At 41.8% G+C, this 26,642-nt stretch overlaps 1 protein-coding gene across 2 annotated transcripts in view; it reads right to left on the bottom strand.

The window, feature by feature from the left end:
* Nucleotides 1-26,642, bottom strand: part of DUS2 (dihydrouridine synthase 2) — a 438,383-nt gene that overhangs the window by 125,152 nt on the left and 286,589 nt on the right. For both annotated transcript variants that reach the window (XM_053699495.1, XM_053699494.1), the window contains exon 8: nt 4,263-4,328. In XM_053699495.1, coding sequence (XP_053555470.1) covers nt 4,263-4,328 — 66 coding nt within the window. The remainder of the gene's footprint in view (nt 1-4,262; nt 4,329-26,642) is intronic.

Here is a 26,642-nt window from a genome sequence, read left to right as displayed (position 1 = left end):
GAAAACAAATGAACGATTCTCTCTTCAGAAGAGGCCAAAACTGAAGAGCTCTGAAAATTGCACGGAGTTCCAAAATATTGATCGGTAATCTCACCTCCTGAGATTCCCAAACTCCTTGTGCCGTCAGAGATCCCCACACAGCTCCCCAACCTGTGAGACTTGCATCTGTTGAAATTACAGTCCAGGTCGGAAGCACAAAAGAAGCCCCCTGAATTAAACGATGGTGATCTGTCCACCACGTTAGAGAGTGTCGTACAATCGGTTTTAAAGATATTAATTGAGATATCTTTGTGTAATCCTTGCACCATTGATTCAGCATACAGAGCTGAAGAGGTCGCATGTGAAAACGAGCAAAGGGGATCGCGTCCGATGCAGCAGTCATAAGACCTAGAATTTCCATGCATAAGGCTACCGAAGGGAATGATTGTGACTGAAGGTTTCGACAAGCTGAAATCAATTTTAGACGTCTCTTGTCTGTTAAAGACAGAGTCATGGACACTGAATCTATCTGGAAACCCAGAAAGGTTACCCTTGTCTGAGGAATCAATGAACTTTTTGGTAAATTGATCCTCCAACCATGATCTTGAAGAAACAACAAAAGTCGATTCGTATGAGATTCTGCTAAATGTAAAGACTGAGCAAGTACCAAGATATCGTCCAAATAAGGAAATACCACAATACCCTGTTCTCTGATTACAGACAGAAGGGCACCGAGAACCTTTGTAAAAATTCTTGGAGCTGTAGCTAGGCCAAACGGCAGAGCCACAAACTGGTAATGCTTGTCCAGAAAAGAGAATCTCAGGAACTGATAATGATCTGGATGAATCGGAATATGCAGATATGCATCCTGTAAATCTATTGTGGACATATAATGCCCTTGCTGAACAAAAGGCAAGATAGTCCTTACAGTTACCATTTTGAACGTTGGTATCCTTACATAACGATTCAATATTTTTAGATCCAGAACTGGTCTGAAGGAATTCTCCTTCTTTGGTACAATGAAGAGATTTGAATAAAACCCCATCCCCTGTTCCGGAACTGGAACTGGCATAATTACTCCAGCCAACTCTAGATCTGAAACACAATTCAGAAATGCTTGAGCTTTCACTGGATTTACTGGGACACGGGAAAGAAAAAATCTCTTTGCAGGAGGTCTCATCTTGAAACCAATTCTGTACCCTTCTGAAACAATGTTCTGAATCCAAAGATTGTGAACAGAATTGATCCAAATTTCTTTGAAAAAACGTAACCTGCCCCCTACCAGCTGAGCTGGAATGAGGGCCGCACCTTCATGTGGACTTAGAAGCAGGCTTTGCCTTTCTAGAAGGCTTGGATTTATTCCAGACTGGAGAAGGTTTCCAAACTGAAACTGTTCCTGAGGATGAAGGATCAGGCTTTTGTTCTTTGTTGAAACGAAAGGAACGAAAACGATTATTAGCCCTGTTTTTACCCTTAGATTTTTTATCCTGTGGTAAAAAAGTTCCTTTCCCACCAGTAACAGTTGAGATAATAGAATCCAACTGAGAACCAAATAATTTGTTACCCTGGAAAGAAATGGAAAGTAGAGTTGATTTAGAAGCCATATCAGCATTCCAAGTCTTAAGCCATAAAGCTCTTCTAGCTAAAATAGCTAGAGACATAAACCTGACATCAACTCTGATAATATCAAAAATGGCATCACAGATAAAATTATTAGCATGCTGAAGAAGAATAATAATATTATGAGAATCATAATCTGTTACTTGTTGCGCTAAAGTTTCCAACCAAAAAGTTGAAGCTGCAGCAACATCAGCCAATGATATAGCAGGTCTAAGAAGATTACCTGAACACAGAAAAGCTTTTCTTAGAAAGGATTCAATTTTCCTATCTAAAGGATCCTTAAACAAAGTACCATCTGACGTAGGAATAGTAGTACGTTTAGCAAGGGTAGAAATAGCCCCATCAACTCTAGGGATTTTGTCCCAAAATTCTAATCTGTCAGATGGCACAGGATATAATTGCTTAAAACGTGTAGAAGGAGTAAATGAATTACCCAATTTATCCCATTCTTTGGAAATTACTTCAGAAATAGCATTAGGAACAGGAAAAACTTCTGGAATAACCACAGGAGATTTAAATACCTTATCTAAACATTTAGAATTAGTATCAAGAGGACCAGAATCCTCTATTTCTAAAGCAATTAGTACTTCTTTAAGTAAAGAACGAATAAATTCCATTTTAAATAAATATGAAGATTTATCAGCATCAATCTCTGAGACAGAATCCTCTGAACCAGAAGAGTCATCAGAATCAGAATGATGATGTTCATTTAAAAATTCATCTGTAGAGAGAGAAGTTTTAAAAGATTTTTTATGTTTACCAGAAGGAGAAATAACAGACATAGCCTTCTTGATGGATTCAGAAACAAAATCTCTTATGTTATCAGGAACATTCTGCACCTTAGATGTTGAAGGAACAGCAACAGGCAATGGTACATTACTAAAGGAAATATTATCTGCATTAACAAGTTTGTCATGACAATTAATACAAACAACAGCCGGAGGAATAGCTACCAAAAGTTTACAGCAGATACACTTAGCTTTGGTAGTTCCAGCACTAGACAGCGATTTTCCTGAAGTATCTTCTGACTCAGATGCAACGTGAGACATCTTGCAATATGTAAGAGAAAAAACAACATATAAAGCAAAACTGATCAAATTCCTTAAATGACAGTTTCAGGAATGGGAAAAAATGCCAAAGAACAAGCTTCTAGCAACCAGAAGCAATGAAAAATGAGACTTAAATAATGTGGAGACAAAAGCGACGCCCATATTTTTTTAGCGCCAAATAAGACGCCCACATTATTTGGCGCCTAAATGCTTTTGGCGCCAAAAATGACGCCACATCCGGAACGCCGACATTTTTGGCACAAAAGAACGTCAAAAAATGACGCAACTTCCGGCGACACGTATGACGCCGGAAACGGAAAAGATTTTTTGCGCCAAAAAAGTCCGCGCCAAGAATGACGCAATAAAATGAAGCATTTTCAGCCCCCGCGAGCCTAACAGCCCACAGGGAAAAAAGAGTCAAATTTTTTAAGGTAAGAAAAAATGATTGATTTAAATGCATTATCCCAAATATGAAACTGACTGTCTGAAAATAAGGAATGTTGAACATTCTGAGTCAAGGCAAATAAATGTTTGAATACATATATTTAGAACTTTATAAACAAAGTGCCCAACCATAGCTTAGAGTGTCACAGAAAATAAGATTTACTTACCCCAGGACACTCATCTACATGTTTGTAGAAAGCCAAACCAGTACTGAAACGAGAATCAACAGAGGTAATGGTATATAAATAAGAGTATATCGTCGATCTGAAAAGGGAGGTAAGAGATGAATCTCTACGACCGATAACAGAGAACCTATGAAATAGACCCCGTAGAAGGAGTTCACTGCATTCAAATAGGCAATACTCTCCTCACATCCCTCTGACATTCACTGCACGCTGAGAGGAAAACCGGGCTCCAACTTGCTGCGGAGCGCATATCAACGTAGAATCTAGCACAAACTTACTTCACCACCTCCATAGGAGGCAAAGTTTGTAAAACTGAATTGTGGGTGTGGTGAGGGGTGTATTTATAGGCATTTTGAGGTTTGGGAAACTTTGCCCCTCCTGGTAGGAATGTATATCCCATACGTCACTAGCTCATGGACTCTTGCTAATTACATGAAAGAAATACGATGCACAGATACTGATATAAAAATCCAGTATAAAACTATTTAAAAACTGACTTAGAATCTCTCATTTTAGCTCTGTTGAAAAGGTAGTTGGAAAGCCCACTGCAAGTGGGAAATAAGACACTCCCTCCTCCCCCTGCTTTTGCATATGAAAAGACCCTTTACACAAACAGAAGCAAGCTCGAGAAGGTAGCTGACGGTATTCACATAAAACTTTGGGGGGCTTGGTTAGGGGTCTGAAAATCAGAGCAATGTTATTTAAAAATAAGCAAAACTATACATTTTTTTAAAAAAACTAAAACTTTATGGGCTATATAAATAGATCATCTACAAAACATTTATGCAAAGAAAAAATGAGTGTATAATGTCCCTTTAAGCTTTAAAAAACAAACAAACACTAAGGGTACCTAAATACAAGAAAGAGCTACAGAGGTGGCTCATAAAGGCAGAAAAGAAGGGGGGGGGGTTCTGACAGATTTTATTATTGGACTTGGTAGAAGGGGGAGGCAATGGGGAAAAAAGTAGAGAAAAAAAGATCTCACCGAAGGAAGGATGCGGATTTTACAGGTGATTGGTTTAGATATGCCACCGACCAAGGTTTTCAATATCTGAGAAATAAAAATTACAAATAAAGGTTAATGTACAAGACTTGAACAGAGTATCAGTGAGACTTGAATGACAGACTGGAAGAGAACAACCATCCCTATTAGGCCCAGATAAAAAAACATCTATGCAAAGCCATGCACAGTAGTAAGCATAGACCAGGGTTTAATACATTTGTATGAAATGCAGGCACCATCCAGAATATTAGGGGGCCCTATATACATTTTAGGAGCCAGTGGAGAATTATATATATACACAGGTATATATATATATATAAATATAAATGTATGTAGAATTATCCAATATATTTGGACTTAGCAGTACAATTTTAGGAGCAGCAGGTACCCTGGTTTCTGGTATTTGCAAAGAGTTAGAAACTGCCAGTGAAAAACTTCACCAATCAGAATGTTCCTATATCTACAGTAGTGACTGCAATTTTTTTTTTTTTTTATGAACCCGTTAAGTGTGGACAACATCTTTTCACTGTCAGCTGCAATTCTATGAACTATGCATACATCTACACTGCTGCTTTACAGGTATTATTTTTAAGAAAAACATAATTTATATCTTACCTGATATATTACTTTCATTCATGGTGATATGATTACTCCTGGGAATTATCTTTCCTGCCACTAGGAGGAGGCAAATCTCAGGGCTCTATATAAACGCTCCCACCTCTATAGTAATCAGTCTGACATATAGCCAACCTGACAGAGGTGAGAATGAAACAGAGCAAAATAGAGGAAATGGGTAAAAATAAATAAGTAAATCATTTCAAAAAATCATGGCGGGGTTTCGTGGCCTCTTATCACCATGAAAGGAATTTATCAGGTATCATTTTTTTCCCCCCCATATATGTGATAGAGAGTCCACAATCCATTACTCCTGGGAACTAATACCCAAGCTGTTGCAGAGGCCCAAGAGTAATGGAAGAAAAGAAGGGAGGGATAAACATCCTTTTAGCAAAAGAAAAAAGGATGTTTAAACAGAAAAATCATTCTTATAATCATGTTATAAATGCCATTTAAAAACAGAAAACTGAGGCGTAGACAGAAGCAACTGCTTGAACAACTTTCCTACCAAAAGCAGCTTCAGATGAAGCAAAAACATAAAAATCGTAGAATTTAGTAAAAGTATGCAAGAAGCCTCATTCTTAAATGCACAGCAAATGGCTACAGAGTACGTAGAATTAGCTGTGATACGCTTAATCCAACAGATTCTGCCTTCTGCCCCCTGCACTTACCAGAAAAATGAACAAACAAATCGGAAGTCTGTCTCAAATCTTTAGTAACCTCAAGATACTAGTTCAGAGCCCGAACAACATTAAGGTTCAGAAGAATTCTTAGGATTATGACAAAGGGAAGGAACCACAATGTCCCTCATGATATTGTCAGAAGAAACAACTTTAGGCAGAAAAGCAAAGGAATTACTCAAAACAGCCTTATCCTTATTAAAAAAAACAAATAAGGAGGATCAGAAGAAAGTGCAGACAACTCAGACACTCTTCAAGTAGATGAAAGAAGATTAGCAATTTTCCTGAGAAAAAAGAACAGAAAGAGCAGAAATCTGACCTCTCAAAGAACTTGCAGCAAGACTCTATATGCAATCCATCTTGAAGAAGCTCAAGAATTCTAGGAATCCTAAAAGAATGCCAAGAATAATTATGAAGAGAACACCAAGAGATAAAGGCTTTCCAAACTTTTTAATAGATTCTTCTAGTAACTAGTTTCCTAACCTGAAATGAGTATTAACAACAGACTCAGAAATTCCTCTGACGAAAAACTATCTGTTCAATCTCCATCAAGCTTAGAGATTTCAGATCTGGACATAAGATCTTTTCTTAAAGGAAGAGGCCAGGGCTGAAAACTGAACATCTGAACTAGATCTGCAAATCAAACTCTTCAAGGCCGTTTTACAGGAATTAGAATCACTGATGCATTCTCTTAACTGCTCTTGGCTGTAACTCTGGATAACAGAACAAGAGGAGCAAACACATAAGCTAGGCGAAACGTCCAAAGTATTCTCAGAGCATCTGTCTCCAGAGCCCTTGGATCCCTGGAGAAATTCTGAGGAAGTTTGTTGTTTAACCTGGAAGCCATTAAATCTCTGGTAGGCCCCAAAGATTCACAATCTGACTGAATACATCAGGATGAAGAGACCATTCCCCTGGATGGGTTGTCTGACGACTAAGAAAATCTGCTTCCCAATTGTCCACTCCAGGAAAAAGAAAAGCAGATATATGACAATGATGGATCTCTGCCCAATCCAGAATTTTCTGAAATTCCTTCATCACCAAGGAACTCCTGGTTCCCCCCTGGTGATTGATATAAGTCAAAGCTGTAACATTGTCTGACAAACTAAAGGAAGGATTCTATCCTTATCTGGGGCCAAAAAAGAAGAGTTGATCTAAAGGGACAGTCTACAACAGAATTTGTATTATTTAAAAAGATAGATAATCCCTTTATTACCCATTCCCTAGTTTTGCACAACCAACACAGTTATATAAATACACTTTTTACCTCTGTGATTATCTTGTATCTAATCCTCTGCAAACTGCCCCCTTATTTCAGTTCTTTTGACTGACTTGCATTTTAGCCAATCAGAGGTGGCTAATCTGAACTCCATGTGCGTGAGCACAATGTTATCTATATGACACACGTGAACTAACACCCTCTAGTGGTGAAAAACTGTCAAAATGCCTTGAGAGAAGAGGCGGCCTTCAAGGGCTTAGAAATTAGTATAGGAACCTCCTAGGTTTAGCTTTGAACTAAAAATTCCATCATGAATGAATGAATAATGAATTCAATGAATGAATCATGACAGTTTATTTTGGACTAGACTGTCCCTTTAATTGCTTGGAGTTCCAAAATATATATGCCCTCACACTCCCTGCTCCCGAGAAGCAATTCTTGGAATATTTGATAAGATCACTTCTGTACTCTCTTTATATAGGAGTTTAATTTTATTATTGAACAACAACCATGTTCTCAATGAACCCAAAAAACTCATTAATATCAAAGCTGAATATTTTTGGAAGTAGTTTTTAGTTTGTTTTTAGTTTTAGCTATTTTAGGGGGATATCTGTGTGTGCAGGTGACTATTACTGTGCATAATTATTAGGCAACTTAACAAAAAACAAATATATACCCATTTCAATTATTTATTTTTACCAGTGAAACCAATATAACATCTCAACATTCACAAATATACATTTCTGACATTCAAAAACAAAACAAAAACAAATCAGTGACCAATATAGCCATCTTTCTTTGCAAGGACACTCAAAAGCCTGCCATCCATGGATTCTGTCAGTGTTTTGATCTGTTCACCATCAACATTGCGTGCAGCAGCAACCACAGCCTCCCAGACACTGTTCAGAGACGTGTACTGTTTTCCCTCCTTGTAAATCTCACATTTGATGATGGACCACAGGTTCTCAATGGGGTTCAGATCAGGTGAACAAGGAGGCCATGTAATTAGATTTTCTTCTTTTATACCCTTTCTTGCCAGCCACGCTGTGGAGTACTTGGACACGTGTGATGGAGCATTGTTCTGCATGAAAATCATGTTTTTCTTGAAGGATGCAGACTTCTTCCTGTACCACTGCTTGAAGAAGGTGTCTTCCAGAAACTGGCAGTAGGACTGGGAGTTGAGCTTGACTCCATCCTCAACCCGAAAAGGCCCCACAAGCTCATCTTTGATGATACCAGCCCAAACCAGTACTCCACCTCCACCTTGCTGGCGTCTGAGTCGGACTGGAGCTCTCTGCCCTTTACCAATCCAGCCACGGGCCCATCCATCTGGCCCATCAAGACTCACTCTCATTTCATCAGTCCATAAAACCTTAGAAAAATCAGTCTTGAGATATTTCTTGGCCCAGTCTTGACGTTTCAGCTTGTGTGTCTTGTTCAGTGGTGGTCGTCTTTCAGCCTTTCTTACCTTGGCCATGTCTCTGAGTATTGCACACCATGTGCTTTTGGGCACTCCAGTGATGTTGTAGCTCTGAAATATGGCCAAACTGGTGGCAAGTGGCATCTTGGCAGCTGCACACTTGAATTTTCTCAGTTCATGGGCAGTTATTTTGCGCCTTGGTTTTTCCACACGCTTCTTGCGACCCTGTTGACTATTTTGAATGAAACGCTTGATTGTTCGATGATCACGCTTCAGAAACTTTGCAATTTTAAGAGTGCTGCATCCCTCTGCAAGATATCTCACTATTTTTGACTTTTCTGAGCCTGTCAAGTCCTTCTTTTGACCCATTTTGCCAAAGGAAAGGAAGTTGCCTAATAATTATGCACACCTGATATAGGGTGTTGATGTCATTAGACCACACCCCTTCTCATTACAGAGATGCACATCACCTAATATGCTTAATTGGTAGTAGGCTTTCAAGCCTATACAGCTTGGAGTAAGACAACATGCATAAAGAGGATGATGTGGTCAAAATACTCATTTGCCTAATAATTCTGCACTCCCTGTACATATAAAAGTAGAACTACAAATCCTATTTCCTTTTTTTCCTAAGAGGCATGGACTAGTAAAAAATGTCCAGGTAACATTTTCTTAGTATCAACATCTAAAACTTAGATTGTCTTCTACCCGTTATCACAGACACAACCCGAATAGTGAATTGACCATTAGCCCCCAATTAATCAAAGCCAAGTTAGACTGTACAACATGCTAAATTGCAGTTATTAAATAATTCCACCCTTGACTGAGATTGACAACAAGAGTTGCTTTTAGACACTGCAGCCAGAGTGAGTCCTATATTTGGAGAAAAAAAATTCAGAGTCTCTTAACTCATAAGTGCCAAACTTATTCCACAGGCTAATAGTAACACCAAAAGTATATTTTTTTGTGGAAAGTAATCAAGAAAAACATAAATTATGCTTACCAGATAATTTCATTTCCTTCTGTATAATGAGAGTCCACGGCATCATTCCTTACTGTTGGGAAATACTGAACCTGGCCACCAGGAGGAGGCAAAGACACCCCAGCCAAAGGATTAAATACCTCTCCCACTCCCCCCATCCCACAGTCATTCTGCGGAGGGAACAAGGAACAGTAGGAGAAATATCAGGGTATAAATGGTGCCATAAGAAAAATAAAATTTAGAGGGCCGCCCCTCGGAGAACACGGGTGGGGGGCCGTGGACTCTCCTTATACAGAAGGAAATGAAATTAACTGGTAAGCATAATTTATGTTTTCCTTCTTAATATAAGGAGAGTCCACGGCATCATTCTTTACTGTTGGGTAACATACCCAAGCTCTAGAGGTCACTGAATGATAACGGGAGGGACAACAAGAGAGACGGACCCTAATCTGAGGGCACCACAGCCTGCAAAACCGTTCTTCCGAAAGCTGCATCAGCCGAAGAAAAAACATCAAACTTAAAATGTATAAAAAGTGTGCAAGGAGGACCAGGTTGCCGCCTTACAAATCTGATCAATAGAGGCCTCGTTCTTAAAGGCCCAAGAGGAAGTCACTGCTCTAGTAGAATGAGCCGTAATCCTCTAAGGAAGTTTATGTCCGATGCAAGCTTGCAACATCTCTGGTCCATTAGAAATATCCTCATGGATATGGAGTCTATTATAGTACCCAGGAATTCTACCCTGGTGCTTGGAATAAGAGAACTATTTTCTATGTTTATCTTCCATCCATGAGAAGAAGAGAGAGAAGAGTTTCCGAATGGTTCTCCGCCAGACGAAAAGATGGTGCTTGTACCAGAATATTGTCCAAGTAAGGAGCTACTGCTATACCCCGGGTTCTGGCAATGGCTAGAAGAGCGCCTAGAACCATCGTAAAAATTCTTAGAACAGTAGCTAGACCAAACGGAAGTGCAGTGAACTGGAAGTGCTGGTTCAGGAATGCAAACCTTAGAAACTGGAAGTGATTCCTGTGGATTGGAACGTGAAGTAAGCATCCTTCAGATCTATAGTGGTCATCAACTGCCTTTCCTGAAGAGGATGGACCTTATAGTCTCCATCTTGAATGAGGGGACGTTTAGACATTTGTTTAAGCACTTTAGGTCCAGGATCGGGCGAAAATTTCCCTCCTTCTTTGGGACCACGAAAAGGTTTGAATAGTATCCCAAACCTCTTTCTGTGATAGGTACCGGGACAATGACCCCTAAGGAGGACAGATCGAGCACACACCCCAGAAAGGCTTCCTTCTTTTCTGGTCTGGAAGACAGGCTTGAGAGGAGAAATCTGCCCTTGGGTGGATGAGACTTGAAACCTATCTTGCATCCCTGAGCTATGACCTCCAAGATCCATGGTTCCTGCACGTCCCTGAACCAAGCGTCTTAAAAAAGCGACAGTCTGCCCCCTACACGATCCAGCGCCGGATCGGGGCCACCCCTTCATGCAGATTTATTCTCGCCGGGCTTCTTGCTTTGCTTGGATTTATTCCAGGACTAAACCGGTTACCAAGTACTCTTGGTTTGCTCAGGCTTAGCGGAGGGCTGGTGTCGTCGGGATTTATCAGAACGAAAGGAACAAAAATTAGAACTTTGTCCCTTACACTTGTTCTTTTTATCCTGTGGTAGGAAGACACCCTTGCCCCCTGTAACAGTGGAGATAATGGTGTCCAGGCCTGGACCAAATCAATTCTTTCCCTTAAAAGGGAGGGAGAGAAGTCTGGACTTAGAAGTCATGTCCGCAGACCAGGACTTCAGCCAGAGCACTCGACAGGCCTGAACTGAAAAACCGGACACCTTAGCACCTAAGACCACCTCCAGTCGGAAGAGATGACACCTTCACTAGTTCTGACAACCAGATCCTGTGAAACCAGGCAGAGGATAATAGACTTACCAACGTTTTTATCTGCTTGATACAAGCAATCACTTGTGCAAATGGAGTAAAATAGGTATGCTAGACTGAAACCCCTTATAGAGTATCTATCAGAGCGGCCTGCAGAGCTCTGGACCTAGAGCATACCTATAAAATTGATGAGACGCTAACAGATTCAGCTCCGGCACCCCCCATGGAAGGGTGAACCAAGAGAAAACCTCGGGATGGAGAGCCCACTCCCCGGGACAAAATGTCTATCTGCTCAGGAAGACGGATCCCCAGAAACCACTCCTGGAACGTGCATGGCATATAAAAGTAATTGCGGGCTTCAGCCCACCGAACAATCCGAGCCACGTTCTTCCTGGCTGAGGAAACTCCCTAATGATAAAGGAAGCCACTGAGGATTCTTTGACCATAAAGTTTTCCGGAAGCATCTGCCCTGAGACAGATGCACCCACCACGTGAGAGCGTCTCCAGTCGACTGATCTAGATCCATCCTTTGAGACTGATCTGAAAGATTCCTGTGATAGACTGAGCATGCAAAACTGCAAAACTCGGAATGGAAATAAGCAAAGGGAATGATGTCCATGGAAGTGAACATGAGACCAATTCCCCCATACCAGAGTCACTGAAGCCTAACGGCAGACTGCAGACTAGAAAAAGGGTACTATTTGGAGCCCTGGAAAACTACCCTCTTAGATAGAACCAGATAACTCTTATCCAGAATCACTTTCCATCTGTAAGAACAAGAAAGGACAACAGTATCTCTAAAAGAGCTATATAGAAAAAAATCAGTGCGCCAAATACCTATATATAGGAAATCTATGAACATATAGTGGATCTATGAACATATAGTGCATCAAAGTAAAAACGCCTATATATGTAAAAACAAAAGTGACAAATGAAAAACAATGTGGTTGTAAACCCAGTTCAATCAAACCATAGATACAAGTGAAGGGGTCGTTATAATGGACAGTTCATTTAGTCCAATTCCAAATCCAGAAATCTGGAGCGGGTGGCAAGCTGCTTCTTCGAATTTCTTGTCGGTGTCCCAAGATGTTATGTTCTGCAGAAATGAATGATAAAGAAAGAAGGCGCCACCATAGTGCACAATCAGATGTGTATAACACGCCAGTTAAAAAAGTAAGACCGTACTTACAAGCTGTCAGACACTTGAGAAGTGTCACAAACGCCTTCTGGACTATTAATCGAGTCGTCCAGCTAACTCCCACTGGTAGATCTCAGAAGTCCTCTGATGTCCTCTGGAGTGTGAGGGTCGTGGTGGCAGACAAAAAAACAGCGCCCAGCAATGGCAATTACCACAGAGCCGGCTTGAACTTATACTATCCACTCTAGGTGTAGATACAATGTATCAGATGGATAGATAGAAAGAATAAATAAAAGATACTTCGTGGCAAAAGTCTTGTAAAAACATACAGACTTTATTTGGGGTACATAAGCACAACGTTTCTCGGTCTCTCCTGACCGTTTCCTCAGGTGCAACGTTTCTCGGTCTCTCCTGACCGTTTCCTCAGGTGCACCTGAGGAAACGGTCAGGAGAGACCGAGAAACGTTGTGCTTATGTACCCCAAATAAAGTCTGTATGTTTTTACAAGACTTTTGCCACGAAGTATCTTTTATTTATTCTTTCTATCTATCCATCTGATACATTGTATCTACACCTAGAGTGGATAGTATAAGTTCAAGCCGGCTCTGTGGTAATTGCCATTGCTGGGCGCTGATTTTTTGTCTGCCACCACGACCCTCACACTCCAGAGGACATCAGAGGACTTCTGAGATCTACCAGTGGGAGTTAGCTGGACGACTCGATTAATAGTCCAGAAGGCGTTTGTGACACTTCTCAAGTGTCTGACAGCTTGTAAGTACGGTCTTACTTTTTTAACTGGCGTGTTATACACATCTGATTGTGCACTATGGTGGCGCCTTCTTTCTTTATCATTCATCTCTAAAAGAGAGATAGCTTCTTCAAATATGGCATCTAAACCAATATCCAGGTAGGTCGTCGCTACAATTCCTGAGACCTAATCCTTGTCAAGGAGCCCCCAGAACTTAGAGAAGATTCTGGAGACTGAGGCAAGGCCAACCAAAGAAGCCACAGACTGAAAAGGCTTGTCTAAAAAGGCAAAGCTCATGAACTTGATGATCCCTGTGGATGGGAACATGATATACGCATCCATCCAGTCTATAGTCATTATGCTGACCCTCTTGCACCCAGGAAAGCATGGAACCAATAATCTCCATTTGAAGGATGGTACTGATGAGACACTTTAGGTCTAGCAAGGACGAGAAGTCCCTTTTATTTGTTAACCACAACAGATATGTATGGAAGATAGACAACCACTCCCAGTGAGAAAAACATAATTTATGCTTACCTGATACATTTATTTCTCTTGTAGTGTATCCAGTCCACGGATCATCCATTACTTGTGGGATATTCTCCTTCCCAACAGGAAGTTGCAAGAGGATCACCCACAGCAGAGCTGCTATATAGCTCCTCCCCTCACTGCCATATCCAGTCATTCGACCGAAACAAGACGAGAAAGAAGAAACCATAGGGTGCAGTGGTGACTGTAGTTTAATTAAAATTTAGACCTGCCTTAAAAGGACAGGGCAGGCCGTGGACTGGATACACTACAAGAGAAATAAATTTATCAGGTAAGCATAAATTATGTTTTCTCTTGTTAAGTGTATCCAGTCCACGGATCATCCATTACTTGTGGGATACCAATACCAAAGCTAAAGTACACGGATGATGGGAGGGACAAGGCAGGAACTTAAACGGAAGGAACCACTGCCTGTAGAACCTTTCTCCCAAAAACAGCCTCTGAAGAAGCAAAAGTGTCAAATTTGTAAAATTTTGAAAAGGTGTGAAGCGAAGACCAAGTCGCAGCCTTGCAAATCTGTTCAACAGAGGCCTCATTTTTAAAGGCCCAGGTGGAAGCCACAGCTCTAGTAGAATGAGCTGTAATCCTTTCAGGGGGCTGTTGTCCAGCAGTCTCATAGGCTAAGCGTATTATGCTCCGAAGCCAAAAGGAGAGAGAGGTTGCCGAAGCTTTTTGACCTCTCCTCTGTCCAGAGTAAACGACAAACAGGGCAGATGTTTGACGAAAATCTTAGTAGCCTGTAAGTAAAACTGCAAGGCACGGATTACGTCCAGATTATGCAAAAGACGTTCCTTCTTTGAAGAAGGATTAGGACACAATGATGGAACAACAATCTCTTGATTGATATTCCTGTTAGAAACCATCTTAGGAAAAAACCCAGGTTTGGTACGCAGAACTACCTTGTCTGAATGAAAAATCAGATAAGGAGAATCGCAATGTAAGGCAGATAACTCAGAGACTCTTCGAGCCGAGGAAATAGCCATCAAAAACAGAACTTTCCAAGATAAAAGTTTAATATCAATGGAATGAAGGGGTTCAAACGGAACTCCCTGAAGAACTTTAAGAACCAAGTTTAAGCTCCACGGGGGAGCAACAGTTTTAAACACAGGCTTAATCCTAACCAAAGCCTGACAAAATGCCTGGACGTCTGGAACTTCTGCCAGACGCTTGTGCAAAAGAATAGACTGAGCAGAGATCTGTCCTTTTAAAGAACTAGCTGATAAGCCTTTGTCCAAACCTTCTTGGAGAAAGGACAATATCCTAGGAATCCTAACCTTTCTCCATGAGTAACTCTTGGATTCACACCAATAAAGATATTTACGCCATATCTTATGGTAGATTTTCCTGGTGACAGGCTTCCGAGCCTGTATTAAGGTATCAATGACTGACTCGGAGAAGCCACGCCTTGATAGAATCAAGCGTTCAATCTCCATGCAGTCAGTCTCAGAGAAATTAGATTTGGATGATTGAAAGGACCTTGTATTAGAAGGTCCTGCCTCAGAGGCAGAGTCCATGGTGGAAGAGATGACATGTCCACTAGGTCTGCATACCAGGTCCTGCGTGGCAACGCAGGCGCAATCAGAATCACTGATGCTCTCTCCTGTTTGATTTTGGAAATCAGTCGAGGGAGCAGAGGAAACGGTGGAAACACATAGGCCAGGTTGAAGAACCAAGGAGCTGCTAGAGCATCTATCAGCATTGCTCCCGGGGTCCCTGGACCTGGATTCGTAACAAGGAAGCTTGGCGTTCTGGCGAGACGCCATGAGATCCAGTTCTGGTTTGCCCCAACGATGGACCAGTTGAGCAAACACCTCCGGATGGAGTTCCCACTCCCCCGGATGAAAAGTCTGACGACTTAGAAAATCCGCCTCCCAGTTCTCTACGCCTGGGATGTGGATTGCTGACAGGTGGCAAGAGTGAGACTCTGCCCAGCGAATTATCTTTGAGACTTCTAACATCGCTAGGGAACTCCTGGTTCCCCCTTGATGGTTGATGTAAGCCACAGTCGTGATGTTGTCCGACTGAAATCTGATGAACCTCAGTGTTGCTAACTGAGGCCAAGCTAGAAGAGCATTGAATATTGCTCTTAACTCCAGAATATTTATTGGGAGGAGTTTCTCCTCCTGAGTCCACGATCCCTGAGCCTTCAGGGAGTTCCAGACTGTGCCCCAACCTAGAAGGCTGGCATCTGTTGTTACAATCGTCCAATCTGGCCTGCGAAAGGTCATACCCTTGGACAGATGGACCCGAGAAAGCCACCAGAGAAGAGAATCTCTGGTCTCTTGATCCAGATTTAGTAGAGGGGACAAATCTGAGTAATCCCCATTCCACTGACTTAGCATGCATAATTGCAGGGGTCTGAGATGCAGGCGCGCAAATGGCACTATGTCCATTGCCGCTACCATTAAGCCGATTACTTCCATGCACTCAGCCACTGACGGGCGTGGAATGGAATGAAGGACACGGCAAGCATTTAGAAGTTTTGATAACCTGGACTCCGTCAGGTAAATTTTCATCTCTACAGAATCTATAAGAGTCCCTAGGAAGGAGACTCTTGTGAGTGGTGATAGAGAACTCTTTTCCACGTTCACTTTCCACCCATGCGACCTCAGAAATGCCAGAACTATCTCTGTATGAGACTTGGCAATTTGAAAGCTTGACGCCTGTATCAGGATGTCGTCTAGATACGGAGCCACCGCTATGCCTCGCGGTCTTAGAACCGCCAGAAGTGAGCCCAGAACCTTTGTAAAAATTCTCGGGGCAGTGGCCAACCCGAAGGGAAGAGCTACAAATTGGTAATGCCTGTCTAGAAAGGCAAACCTTAGGAACCGATGATGATCTTTGTGAATCGGTATGTGAAGGTAGGCATCCTTTAAGTCCACTGTGGTCATGTACTGACCCTCTTGGATCATGGGTAGGATGGTCCGAATAGTTTCCATTTTGAATGATGGAACTCTGAGGAATTTGTTTAAGATCTTTAGATCCAAGATTGGTCTGAAGGTTCCCTCTTTCTTGGGAACCACAAACAGATTTGAATAAAATCCCTGTCCTTGTTCCGTCCGCGGAACTGGATGGATCACTCCCATTACTAGGAGGTCTTGCACACAGCTTAGGAATGCCTCTTTCTTTATCTGGTTTGCTGATAACCTTGAAAGATGAAATCTCCCTTGTGGAGGAGAAGCTTTGAAGTCCAGAAGATATCCCTGAGATATGATCTCCAACGCCCAGGGATCCTGAACATCTCTTGCCCACGCCTGGGTGAAGAGAGAAAGTCTGCCCCCCACTAGATCCGTTTCCGGATAGGGGGCCGTTCCTTCATGCTGTCTTGGGGGCAGCAGCAGGCTTTCTGGCCTGCTTGCCCTTGTTCCAGGACTGGTTAGGTTTCCAGGCCTGTCTGGAATGAGCAACAGTTCCCTCTTGTTTTGAAGCGGAGGAAGTTGATGCTGCTCCTGCCTTGAAATTTCAAAAGGCACGAAAATTAGACTGTTTGGCCTTTGATTTGGCCCTGTCCTGAGGAAGGGTATGACCCTTGCCTCCAGTAATGTCAGCAATAATTTCCTTCAAGCGAGGCCCGAATAAGGTCTGCCCCTTGAAAGGAATGTTGAGTAATTTAGACTTTGAAGTCACGTCAGCTGACCAGGATTTAAGCCATAGCGCCCTACGCGCCTAGATTGGGAATCCGGAATTCTTAGCCGTTAGTTTAGTCAAATGAACAATGGCATCAGAAACAAATGAGTTAGCTAGCTTAAGCGTTCTAAGCTTGTCAATAATTTCATTCAATGGAGCTGTCTGGATGGCCTCTTCCAGGGCCTCAAACCAGAATGCCGCCGCCGCAGCAGTGACAGGCGCAATGCATGCAAGGGGCTGTAAAATAAAACCTTGTTGAATAAACATTTTCTTAAGGTAACCCTCCAATTTTTTATCCATTGGATCTGAAAAAGCACAACTGTCCTCAATCGGGATAGTGGTACGCTTTGCTAAAGTAGAAACTGCTCCCTCCACCTTAGGGACCGTCTGCCATAAGTCCCGTGTAGTGGCGTCTATTGGAAACATTTTTCTAAATATAGGAGGTGGGGAAAAGGGCACACCGGGTCTATCCCACTCCTTGCTAATAATTTCTGTAAGCCTTTTAGGTATAGGAAAAACGTCAGTACACACCGGCACCGCATAGTATCTATCCAGCCTACACAATTTCTCTGGAATTGCAACTGTGTTACAGTCATTCAGAGCAGCTAATACCTCCCCAAGCAATACACGGAGGTTCTCAACCTTAAATTTAAAATTAGAAATCTCTGAATCAGGTTTCCCCGAGTCAGAGATGTCACCCACAGACTGAAGCTCTCCGTCCTCATGTTCTGCATACTGTGACGCAGTATCAGACATGGCTCTAACAGCATTTGCGCGCTCTGTATCTCTCCTAACCCCAGAGCTATCGCGCTTGCCTCTTAATTCAGGCAATCTAGATAATACCTCTGACAGGGTATTATTCATGATTGCAGCCATGTCCTGCAAGGTAATCGCTATGGGCGTCCCTGATGTAATTGGCGCCATATTAGCGTACGTCCCCTGAGCGGGAGGCGAAGGGTCTGACACGTGGGGAGAGTTAGTCGGCATAACTTCCCCCTTGACAGAACCCTCTGGTGATAATTCTTTTATAGATAAAGACTGATCTTTACTGTTTAAGGTGAAATCAATACATTTAGTACACATTCTCCTATGGGGCTCCATCATGGCTTTCAAACATAATGAACAAGTAGGTTCCTCTGTGTCAGACATGTTTAAACAGACTAGCAATGAGACTAGCAAGCTTGGAAAACACTTTAAAACAAGTTTACAAGCAATATAAAAAACGTTACTGCGCCTTTAAGAAACACAAATTTTCCCAAATTTTGAAATAACAGTGAAAAAATGCAGTTACACTAACAAAATTTTTACAGTGTATGTAATAAGTTAGCAGAGCATTGCACCCACTTGCAAATGGATGATTAACCCCTTAATACCAAAAACGGAATAACAAATGACAAAAACGTTTTTTAAACAGTCACAACTGCCACAGCTCTACTGTGGCTTTTTACCTCCCTCAATACGACTTTTGAAGCCTTTTGAGCCCTTCAGAGAAGTCCTGGATCATGCAGGAAGAAGCTGGATGTCTGTGTTTGTAATTTTTGCTGTGAAAACCCCCCCCGCTAAAATAGGCCCCTCCCACTCATATTACAACAGTGGGAAGCCTCAGGGAACTGTTTCTAGGCAAAATTCAAGCCAGCCATGTGGAAAAAAATAGGCCCCAATAATTTTTATCACCAAACATGCCAGCAAACGTTTTAAAATACACTTTTATAAGAGTATGTATCTCTATTAATAAGCCTGATACCAGTCGCTATCACTGCATTTAAGGCTTTACTTACATTACTTTGGTATCAGCAGCATTTTCTAGCAAATTCCATCCCTAGAAAAGTATTTTAACTGCACATACCTTATTACAGGAAAACCTGCACGCTATTCCCCCTCTGAAGTTACCTCACTCCTCAGAATATGTGAGAACAGCAAAGGATCTTAGTTACTTATGCTAAGATCATAGAAAACGCAGGCAGATTCTTCTTCCAAATACTGCCTGAGATAAACAGTAAACTCCGGTACCATTTAAAAATAACAAACTTTTGATTGAAGAAATAAACTAAGTATAAAACACCACAGTCCTCTTACTACCTCCATCTTAGTTGAGAGTTGCAAGAGAATGACTGGATATGGCAGTGAGGGGAGGAGCTATATAGCAGCTCTGCTGTGGGTGATCCTCTTGCAACTTCCTGTTGGGAAGGAGAATATCCCACAAGTAATGGATGATCCGTGGACTGGATACACTTAACAAGAGAAACATAATTTATGCTTGCCTGATAAATGTATTTATTTTGGATATGGTGAGTCCACGGAATCATCAATTACTAGTGAGAATATCACTCCTGGCCAGCAGGAGGAGGCAAAGAGCACTACAGCAAAGCTGATGTATATGTCACTCAGTTCTCTGGGATTTGTCCGAATGAAAGGAAAGAAAATTAGAGGATTGTCTTCCCTTATGTCTCCTGGCCAGCAGGAGGCAGCAAAGAGCACCACATGAAAGCTGTTAAGTATCACTTCCCTTCCCACAAACCCCAGTCATTCGACTGAAGGAAAGTAGAAAAGGGAAATAGCACAAGGTGCAGAGGTGCCTGAGGTTTATATAACAAAAACTGTCTGATAAACAGGGAGGGCGGTGGACTCAATGTGTCAAGAAATAAATAAATTTATCAGGTAAGCATAAATTTTGTTTTCTTTCTAATGACACGATGAGTCCACGGAATCATTAATTACTGTTGGGAATCAATACCTAAGCTAGAGGACACAGATGATAAGGGAGGGATTAGACAGGTAGACCTAAACAGAAGGCACCAATGCCTGAAGAATCCTTCTACCAAAAGATGCCTCCAATGTATCAAATTTATAAAACTTTGAAAAAAGTATGCAAAGTGGACCAAGTTGCAGCCTTGCAAATCTGTTCCACAGAAGCTTAATTTTTAAATGCCCAAGAAGAAAAAGCCCTCGAGGAATGAGCAGTGATTCTTTCAGGAGGTTGCTGTCTCATAGGCCAAATGAATAATACTCCCTAGCCAAAGAGAAGTAGCCGTAGCTTTCTGACCCTTGCGCTTCCCAGAAAAACAAACAAAGCAGAAGACTGACGAAAGTCCTTAGTCGCCTGAAGATAGAACGTCAATTCACGCACAACATCTAGGTTGTGCAACAAATGCTCCTTAGGAGAAGAAAGATTAGGACACAAAGAAGGAACCACAATCTCCTGATTAATATTCTTGTTTTAAACAACCTTAGGTAGGAAGCCTAATTTAGTACGTAGAACCACCTTATCAGAATGAAAAATAAGATAAGGAGAATCAAACTGCAGAGCTAAGAGTTCTGAAACTCTCCGAGCAGAAGAAATAGCAACAAGAAACAAAACCTAACATCTTAACATCTTCATATCTAAGGAACGCATAGGTTCAAATGGAGCCCGCTGTACAACTCTAAGAACAAGGTTAAGACTCCAGGGAGGAGTAACAGGCTTAAACACAGGCCTGTTCCAAATGAAGGCCTGACCAAAAGATTGCACATCTGGCGCATCCGCCAAACGCTTATGCAACAAAATAGACCACGCAGAAAACTGACCTTTCAGAGTACTAGCTGACAAACCCTTCTCCAGACCCTCCTGGAGAAAAGACAAAATCCTAGGAATCCTGACTCTACTCCAAGAGTAGCCTCTGGATTCACACCAATACAGATATTTATGCCATATCTTATAGTAAATCTTTCTTGTCACATGCTTACGAGCCTGAATCATGGTCTCAATGACCGACTCTGAAAACCCAAGCATAGATAAAATCAACCGTTCAATCTGCAAGCAATCAGTTTCAGAGAAACAAGATTAGGATGAAGAAAAGGACCCTGAAGTAGAAGGTCCTTCCTCAGAGGGAGTCTCCACGGAGGTAGAGACGACATTTCCACTAGATCTGCATACCAGATCCTGTGAGGCCACGCCGGCACTATGAGAATCACTGACGCCCTCTCCTGCTTGATCCGAGCAATGACTCATGGCAGGAGAGCGAACGGAGGAAATATATATGCTAGACGGAAATTCCAAGGGACCGCCAGAGCATCTATCAAGAAAGCCTGTGGATCCCTTGACCTCACATCGTACCTCAGAAGCTTGGCATTCTGTCGAGAAGCCATGAGATCCAGTTCTGGCTTCCCCCAATTAAGGATTAAACTGGAAAATACTTCTGGATGGAGATCCCACATTCCCCGGATGAAAGGTCTGTTGGCTCTGAAAACCCGCCTCCCAATTGTCCACTCCTGGGATGTGGATCGCAGAAAGACAACAGTTGTGAGACTCCGCCCACTGGATTAACCTCTGTCATGGCCAAGGAACTCTGAGTTCCCTCCTGGTGGTTGATGTACGCCACCGATGTTATGTTGTACGTCTGGAACCTGATAAACCGGGCTAACTGAGGCCAGGCCAGTAGAGCATTGAAAATCGCTCTCAGTTCTAGAATGTTTATAGGGAGAACTGACTCCTCCCAAGTCCAAAGACCTTGAGTCTTTAATGACCCCCAAATTGCTCCCCAACCTAGAAGGCTGGAATCCGTGGTCACGATCACCCAGGAAGGTCTGTGAAAGCAAGCTCCCTGGGAGAGGTGTTCCTGAGACAACCACCACAGAAGAGAGTCTCTTGTCGTCTGATCCAGAACTATTTGCGGAGACAGATCCGCATAGTCCCCGTTCCATTGCCTTAACATGCATAACTGCAGAGGTCTGAGATGGAACTGAGCAAACCGAATGATGTCCATGGAAGCTACCAGACCAATTACCTCCATACATAGAGCCACTGATGGCCGCGGAGAGGACTGAAGGACAAGACAAGAGTCGAGGATCTTTGTTTTTCTGACCTACATCAGAAATATCTTCATTAGTAGGGAGTCTTTTATGGTCCCTAAAAACACTACTCTAGTGGCTGAAATCAGAGAACGCTTTCCCAGATTTACCTTCCAACCGTGGGAACAAAGAAAAAAGACAAAAAGATCTCTGTATAAGAGTTTGCTTGTTAAAAAGACGGCGCCTGAACCAGAATGTCGTCCAGATAAGGCACTAATGCAATGCCCCGAGACCGGATCTCTGCCAAAGAGCCCCAAGGACCCTTGAGAAAATTCTGGGAGCTGTGGCAATGCCAAAAGGAAGAGCCACAAACTGGAAATAATTGTCTAAAAAAGCAAACCTTAGAAACTTGTGATTATCCCGGTGAATGGGAACATGAAGGTACACATCTTTTAAATCTATGGTTGTTATAAACTGACCCTCTTTAACCAAAGGAAGAATGGAATGTATAGTCTCCATCTTGAAGGACGGTACTCCAAAGAACTTGTTTAAACACTTTAGATCTAAAATAGGTCTGAAAGTCATCTTTCTTGGGAACCACAAACAGATTTGAATAAAATCCCAGACCTTGTTCCTGCGAAGGAACTGGAACTATAACTCTCAGGCTAAAAAGAACCTTGATACAATTTAAGAATGCCTCTCTCTTTATCTAGTCTACAGGACATTTTGAGAGAAGAAACCTGCCTTTGGGAGGAAAAGTCTTGAATTCAATCTTGTATCCCTGAGATACAATTTCCACGGCCCACAGGTATGGGACATCTCTTATCCAAGCCTGAGCAAATTGAGAAAGTCTGCCCCCTACTAGATCCATTCCTGGATCGGGGGCCGATCCTTCATGCTGACTTGGAGTCTGCCGCAGGCTTCTTAGACTGTTTCCCCTTGTTCCAAGACTGACCAGACTTTCAGGAAGACTTTGATAGATCCTGCTTGGAAAAGGAAGCGTAGGATTTACCTCTAAAGTTACAAAAGGAACAAAAAACAGCAAGAAGCCTTCTAAACAGCAGAGCCATCTTAAATATGCACACCTCATTCTTACAGCAAGTGAAGAAAAGCGCCAAAAAAACCTCTGACATCACAGAATCAGAACCTCCCTAAAAGGGGCGGCCCTACAGCTGACAAAAAAGCAAAAAAATGGATCCTCACTGAGCCATCAATAAAATAAATAACTCCTCTCACTAAAAGTGTCTGCAAAAACTGCCATAAAAACCTGCACCCTGACAGGAATAATAAAAAACATCCCCCTGCAGCATTTTAGCTGAATAAGTGCCAAATTTTTCCCTGCTACATAGAAAAATAAAACTGGCACTTACCTTAATAATTATCTTTCCGGCTGTAGGACAGCTCACCTGGTTTGAGAGGATGCCATCCCTCACATGGACCTGTGGAAATACAGAAAGACTGAGTAAACTTATCTTTTACCTAAATAGGGCAGCAAAATATTTTGGGAAAACGCAGTGAGGATTGTACCACACTGAAGAGACTGACATGGGCTAAGGCTAGACCCTTTAGAAAGATCAGAGCAAACCTACTCAGCTTTAAAATAAAAAAAATCTGTAGATCAGGCACCAAAACTTCACCTCCTCCTTGCACTGCAGGCAAAGAGAATGACTGGGGATTATGGGTAAGGGAAGTGACATATAGCAGCTCTGCTGTAGTGCACTTTGCTTCCTGCTGGCCAGGAGTGATATTCCCACTAGTAATTGATGATTCCGTGGACTCATCATATCTTAGGAAAGAAAATACATTTCAAGAATGCCTCTCTCTTTATCTGGTCTGCAGACGAACATAAGAGGAGGAATACCTGGGAGGAAGTTATGAATTATATTTATAACCTTGATTACTGTGTTCATAGCCAAAGGATTCTAGGCTCGATAAAACAGATAAAATCTGTCCCCACTTGACCCGATCCCGGATCGGGGGATAAACCCTTCTGGCTGATAAAGTCTCAGCAGAGGATTTCTAGAATGCTTCCCCTTGCCCCAAGACTGCTTGGGCTGCCAAGAAAATTTGGACTGTTCCTGCTTGAAAGAGAGAGGAAGACTGTCCTTTGCAGTTACCAAAGGAACGAAAGTTACTCTGGTGACCATAAGGTCTATTTCTTGGCTATGGATGAAAAGACCCTCCCATAAAATCAGAAATAATTTCTGCCAGACCATCCCAAACAAGGTTGTGCCCTTGTAAAGAAGTGCCAGAAACCTGGACTTGGAGGAAGGATCAACTGACCAAGATTATAGCCAAAACGCCACTCAGGCTAGCACAATAAAGCCAGATATTTTGGCTCTCATTCTATTTAGACAAGGCACATTCAAAAGATGCTTTATATCTTAGCTCCTTGCACATGTATTGAGTACTTGTAAAGTGTGGCAAATCACCCATAAGGGTGTCAAGGCGCTGCTCAATTTATCGATATCCGAAGGATGAAAGGCTGAGTGGACCTCGCTGGGGATCGAACCTGCAACCCTCGGGTTCCTACAGAGCTCAGTCACAGTGCATTAGCATGCTGAGCTATCTGTCCAGCTTGATTAATAAGCCTCTAGCTTTTAGTCCCTGGATCCCTAAAGGAGTCGCTAACCTCCATAAGGATTGAAAATCTTAGAGCCATAGTAGAAAAATTCCCTTCTACTAAAGGCGCCGTGCCTTTAATTGAAAAATAAAAGTCTTTAAAAGGCAGGAGAAAGGAAAAGTCTCGATAGCACGTCTAGAGATACATCCACATAGGAAGGAACATCATAGAGATGATCAAGTTGCACAACTTCCAAGGGTTCACAATGATAGGATATCGGTGTCGTCCAAGTAGCCAAAACCTCCTTAAACAATACACAAGGTGATCAGGCATACATCTGAAGATTATCACTTCAGGATCAGATGAAGGAATTACACTGTCCTAATCTGAGATTTCCCCTCAGAGGCTACCCACGTATTCTCCACCCTCAGCCTTATGAGAAAGGTCAAACTGAGTAGCAGCAGAAGGAGCAGAAAAACTATCTGAATCTCTAACATTCCTCTTGCGAATTCCCATTAGTATAGGAAAGCAGACAATGCCGCAGATATCACAGAAGATACCTGAGGAAAGAAAAATTCTGCAAGCAATTTAGCACCTCCAGGAGACTGAGAGGAAAATGCAGGGCACAGTATGTGATGCCATAAGGCTTGGGGCATTAAAGGAGAAAACTGTGGCATTGCCTAAACAGCATAATCCCGAGAGACATAGTGACATAACATAAGAACAGAGGTTTAACTCTGTGAGGACAGACTGACAAGCACCAATGAAAAACACTTAGAAATTGTGCTGTCACTTTAAATGCTCCTAGATAACCGCATGTCTAGGCATAAAATCCCAAATTAAAAATAAAAAAAAATTGGTTAAACAAGGACTTAACTATTAACCCTTTGAGTTCAAAGTACTTTCCCACCTGGGTGCTAAGAGTAAACTTATACAGCTCATATATCCCCTGCAGGACCTCAATCATCATTTGAGTACAGGGGAAGAAGAAGCTCAAAACAAACGGCCGTTTGTACACTGAGTATCGGAGGAGCCGCCAAACACGCCGGAGCGTGTAGCGCAAGTACTTACCTGATCCGAAAGCCTGCTGCCAAAACTGACAGCCAAAGATATCCCGAACAGAAGGTACTGCATCATCAGAGCCACACAGACCAAAACAGGCTCCAAAGAACCAAGCTTACAGGCTAATCTTGTATCGTACAAGATCGGAGAGAGAAAAGGCATAAATATCTTCCTGGTAAGATTAACAAACAAATCGCCAGACACAGCAGGTGTCAGAAGACCCGGTAAGCTCATTAGAAATACTTGTTACAAATTGCTTAAAAAAGACTGAAGTGTTACAAGGTTATCCCTCTAAGAAATAACGGAAGTTTATTGGATTACAAAATATTTTTATACTGGAACTCTGCATATTGCTACAAAAGTTACAAAGACTTTTAAATACCAAAGCATTTTTTATGAACATTTTATTCTGACAATTGGTCAAGAAAATATCTTTTTAAAGATACTACATTTTTAGATGTTTATATAAGGTGGATTAAGGTGATATACATAGCAATTGTTAATTATCAAAATAAATTAGCATGTTGTAATAATTAAGACATAAAGGTTAAGATACACGAGAAATTAAATCATTACAAAGCATATTGAATAAAAGGGAGACGTCCCAAACCATAGTATATTAACACAATTCTATTCAGACTATTCTGTCATCCAACCCTAGACTGATTATCTTGCTCACATTATTGTTTTTATGTATCTTTGATTTATATATGTTTTTAGATTGTCTACTAGCAATAAATATATGTGAAAATTATAATCTCCATATTGTCCTTCAAGCTTTTTTTAGCGCTCCCAAACTTCAATAATTGAATTTTGTTTGGTTTATACTAGAAAGTGGTAATCATAGGGAAGATTACCTGTGAGGGAGCTAAAGGATAATAACTTGGCGCTTATCTTAAATTAACCCACACAAGAAGTCAGACACCAAACACTTCACCTCCTCCTAACACGAGAGGCAAAGAGAATGAGTTTGTGGAAAGGGAAGTGATACTTAAAGGGACACTGAACCCAAAAAACAGAATTTATGTTTACCTGATAAATTACTTTCTCCAACGGTGTGTCCGGTCCACGGCGTCATCCTTACTTGTGGGATATTCTCTTCCC

The sequence above is a fragment of the Bombina bombina genome, chromosome 1 (genome assembly GCF_027579735.1).
Source record: "Bombina bombina isolate aBomBom1 chromosome 1, aBomBom1.pri, whole genome shotgun sequence".
Lineage (NCBI taxonomy): Eukaryota > Metazoa > Chordata > Amphibia > Anura > Bombinatoridae > Bombina > Bombina bombina.
The sequence above is the reverse complement of the archived record's forward strand: the minus strand, read 5'-3'. Positions and strand labels throughout refer to the sequence as shown.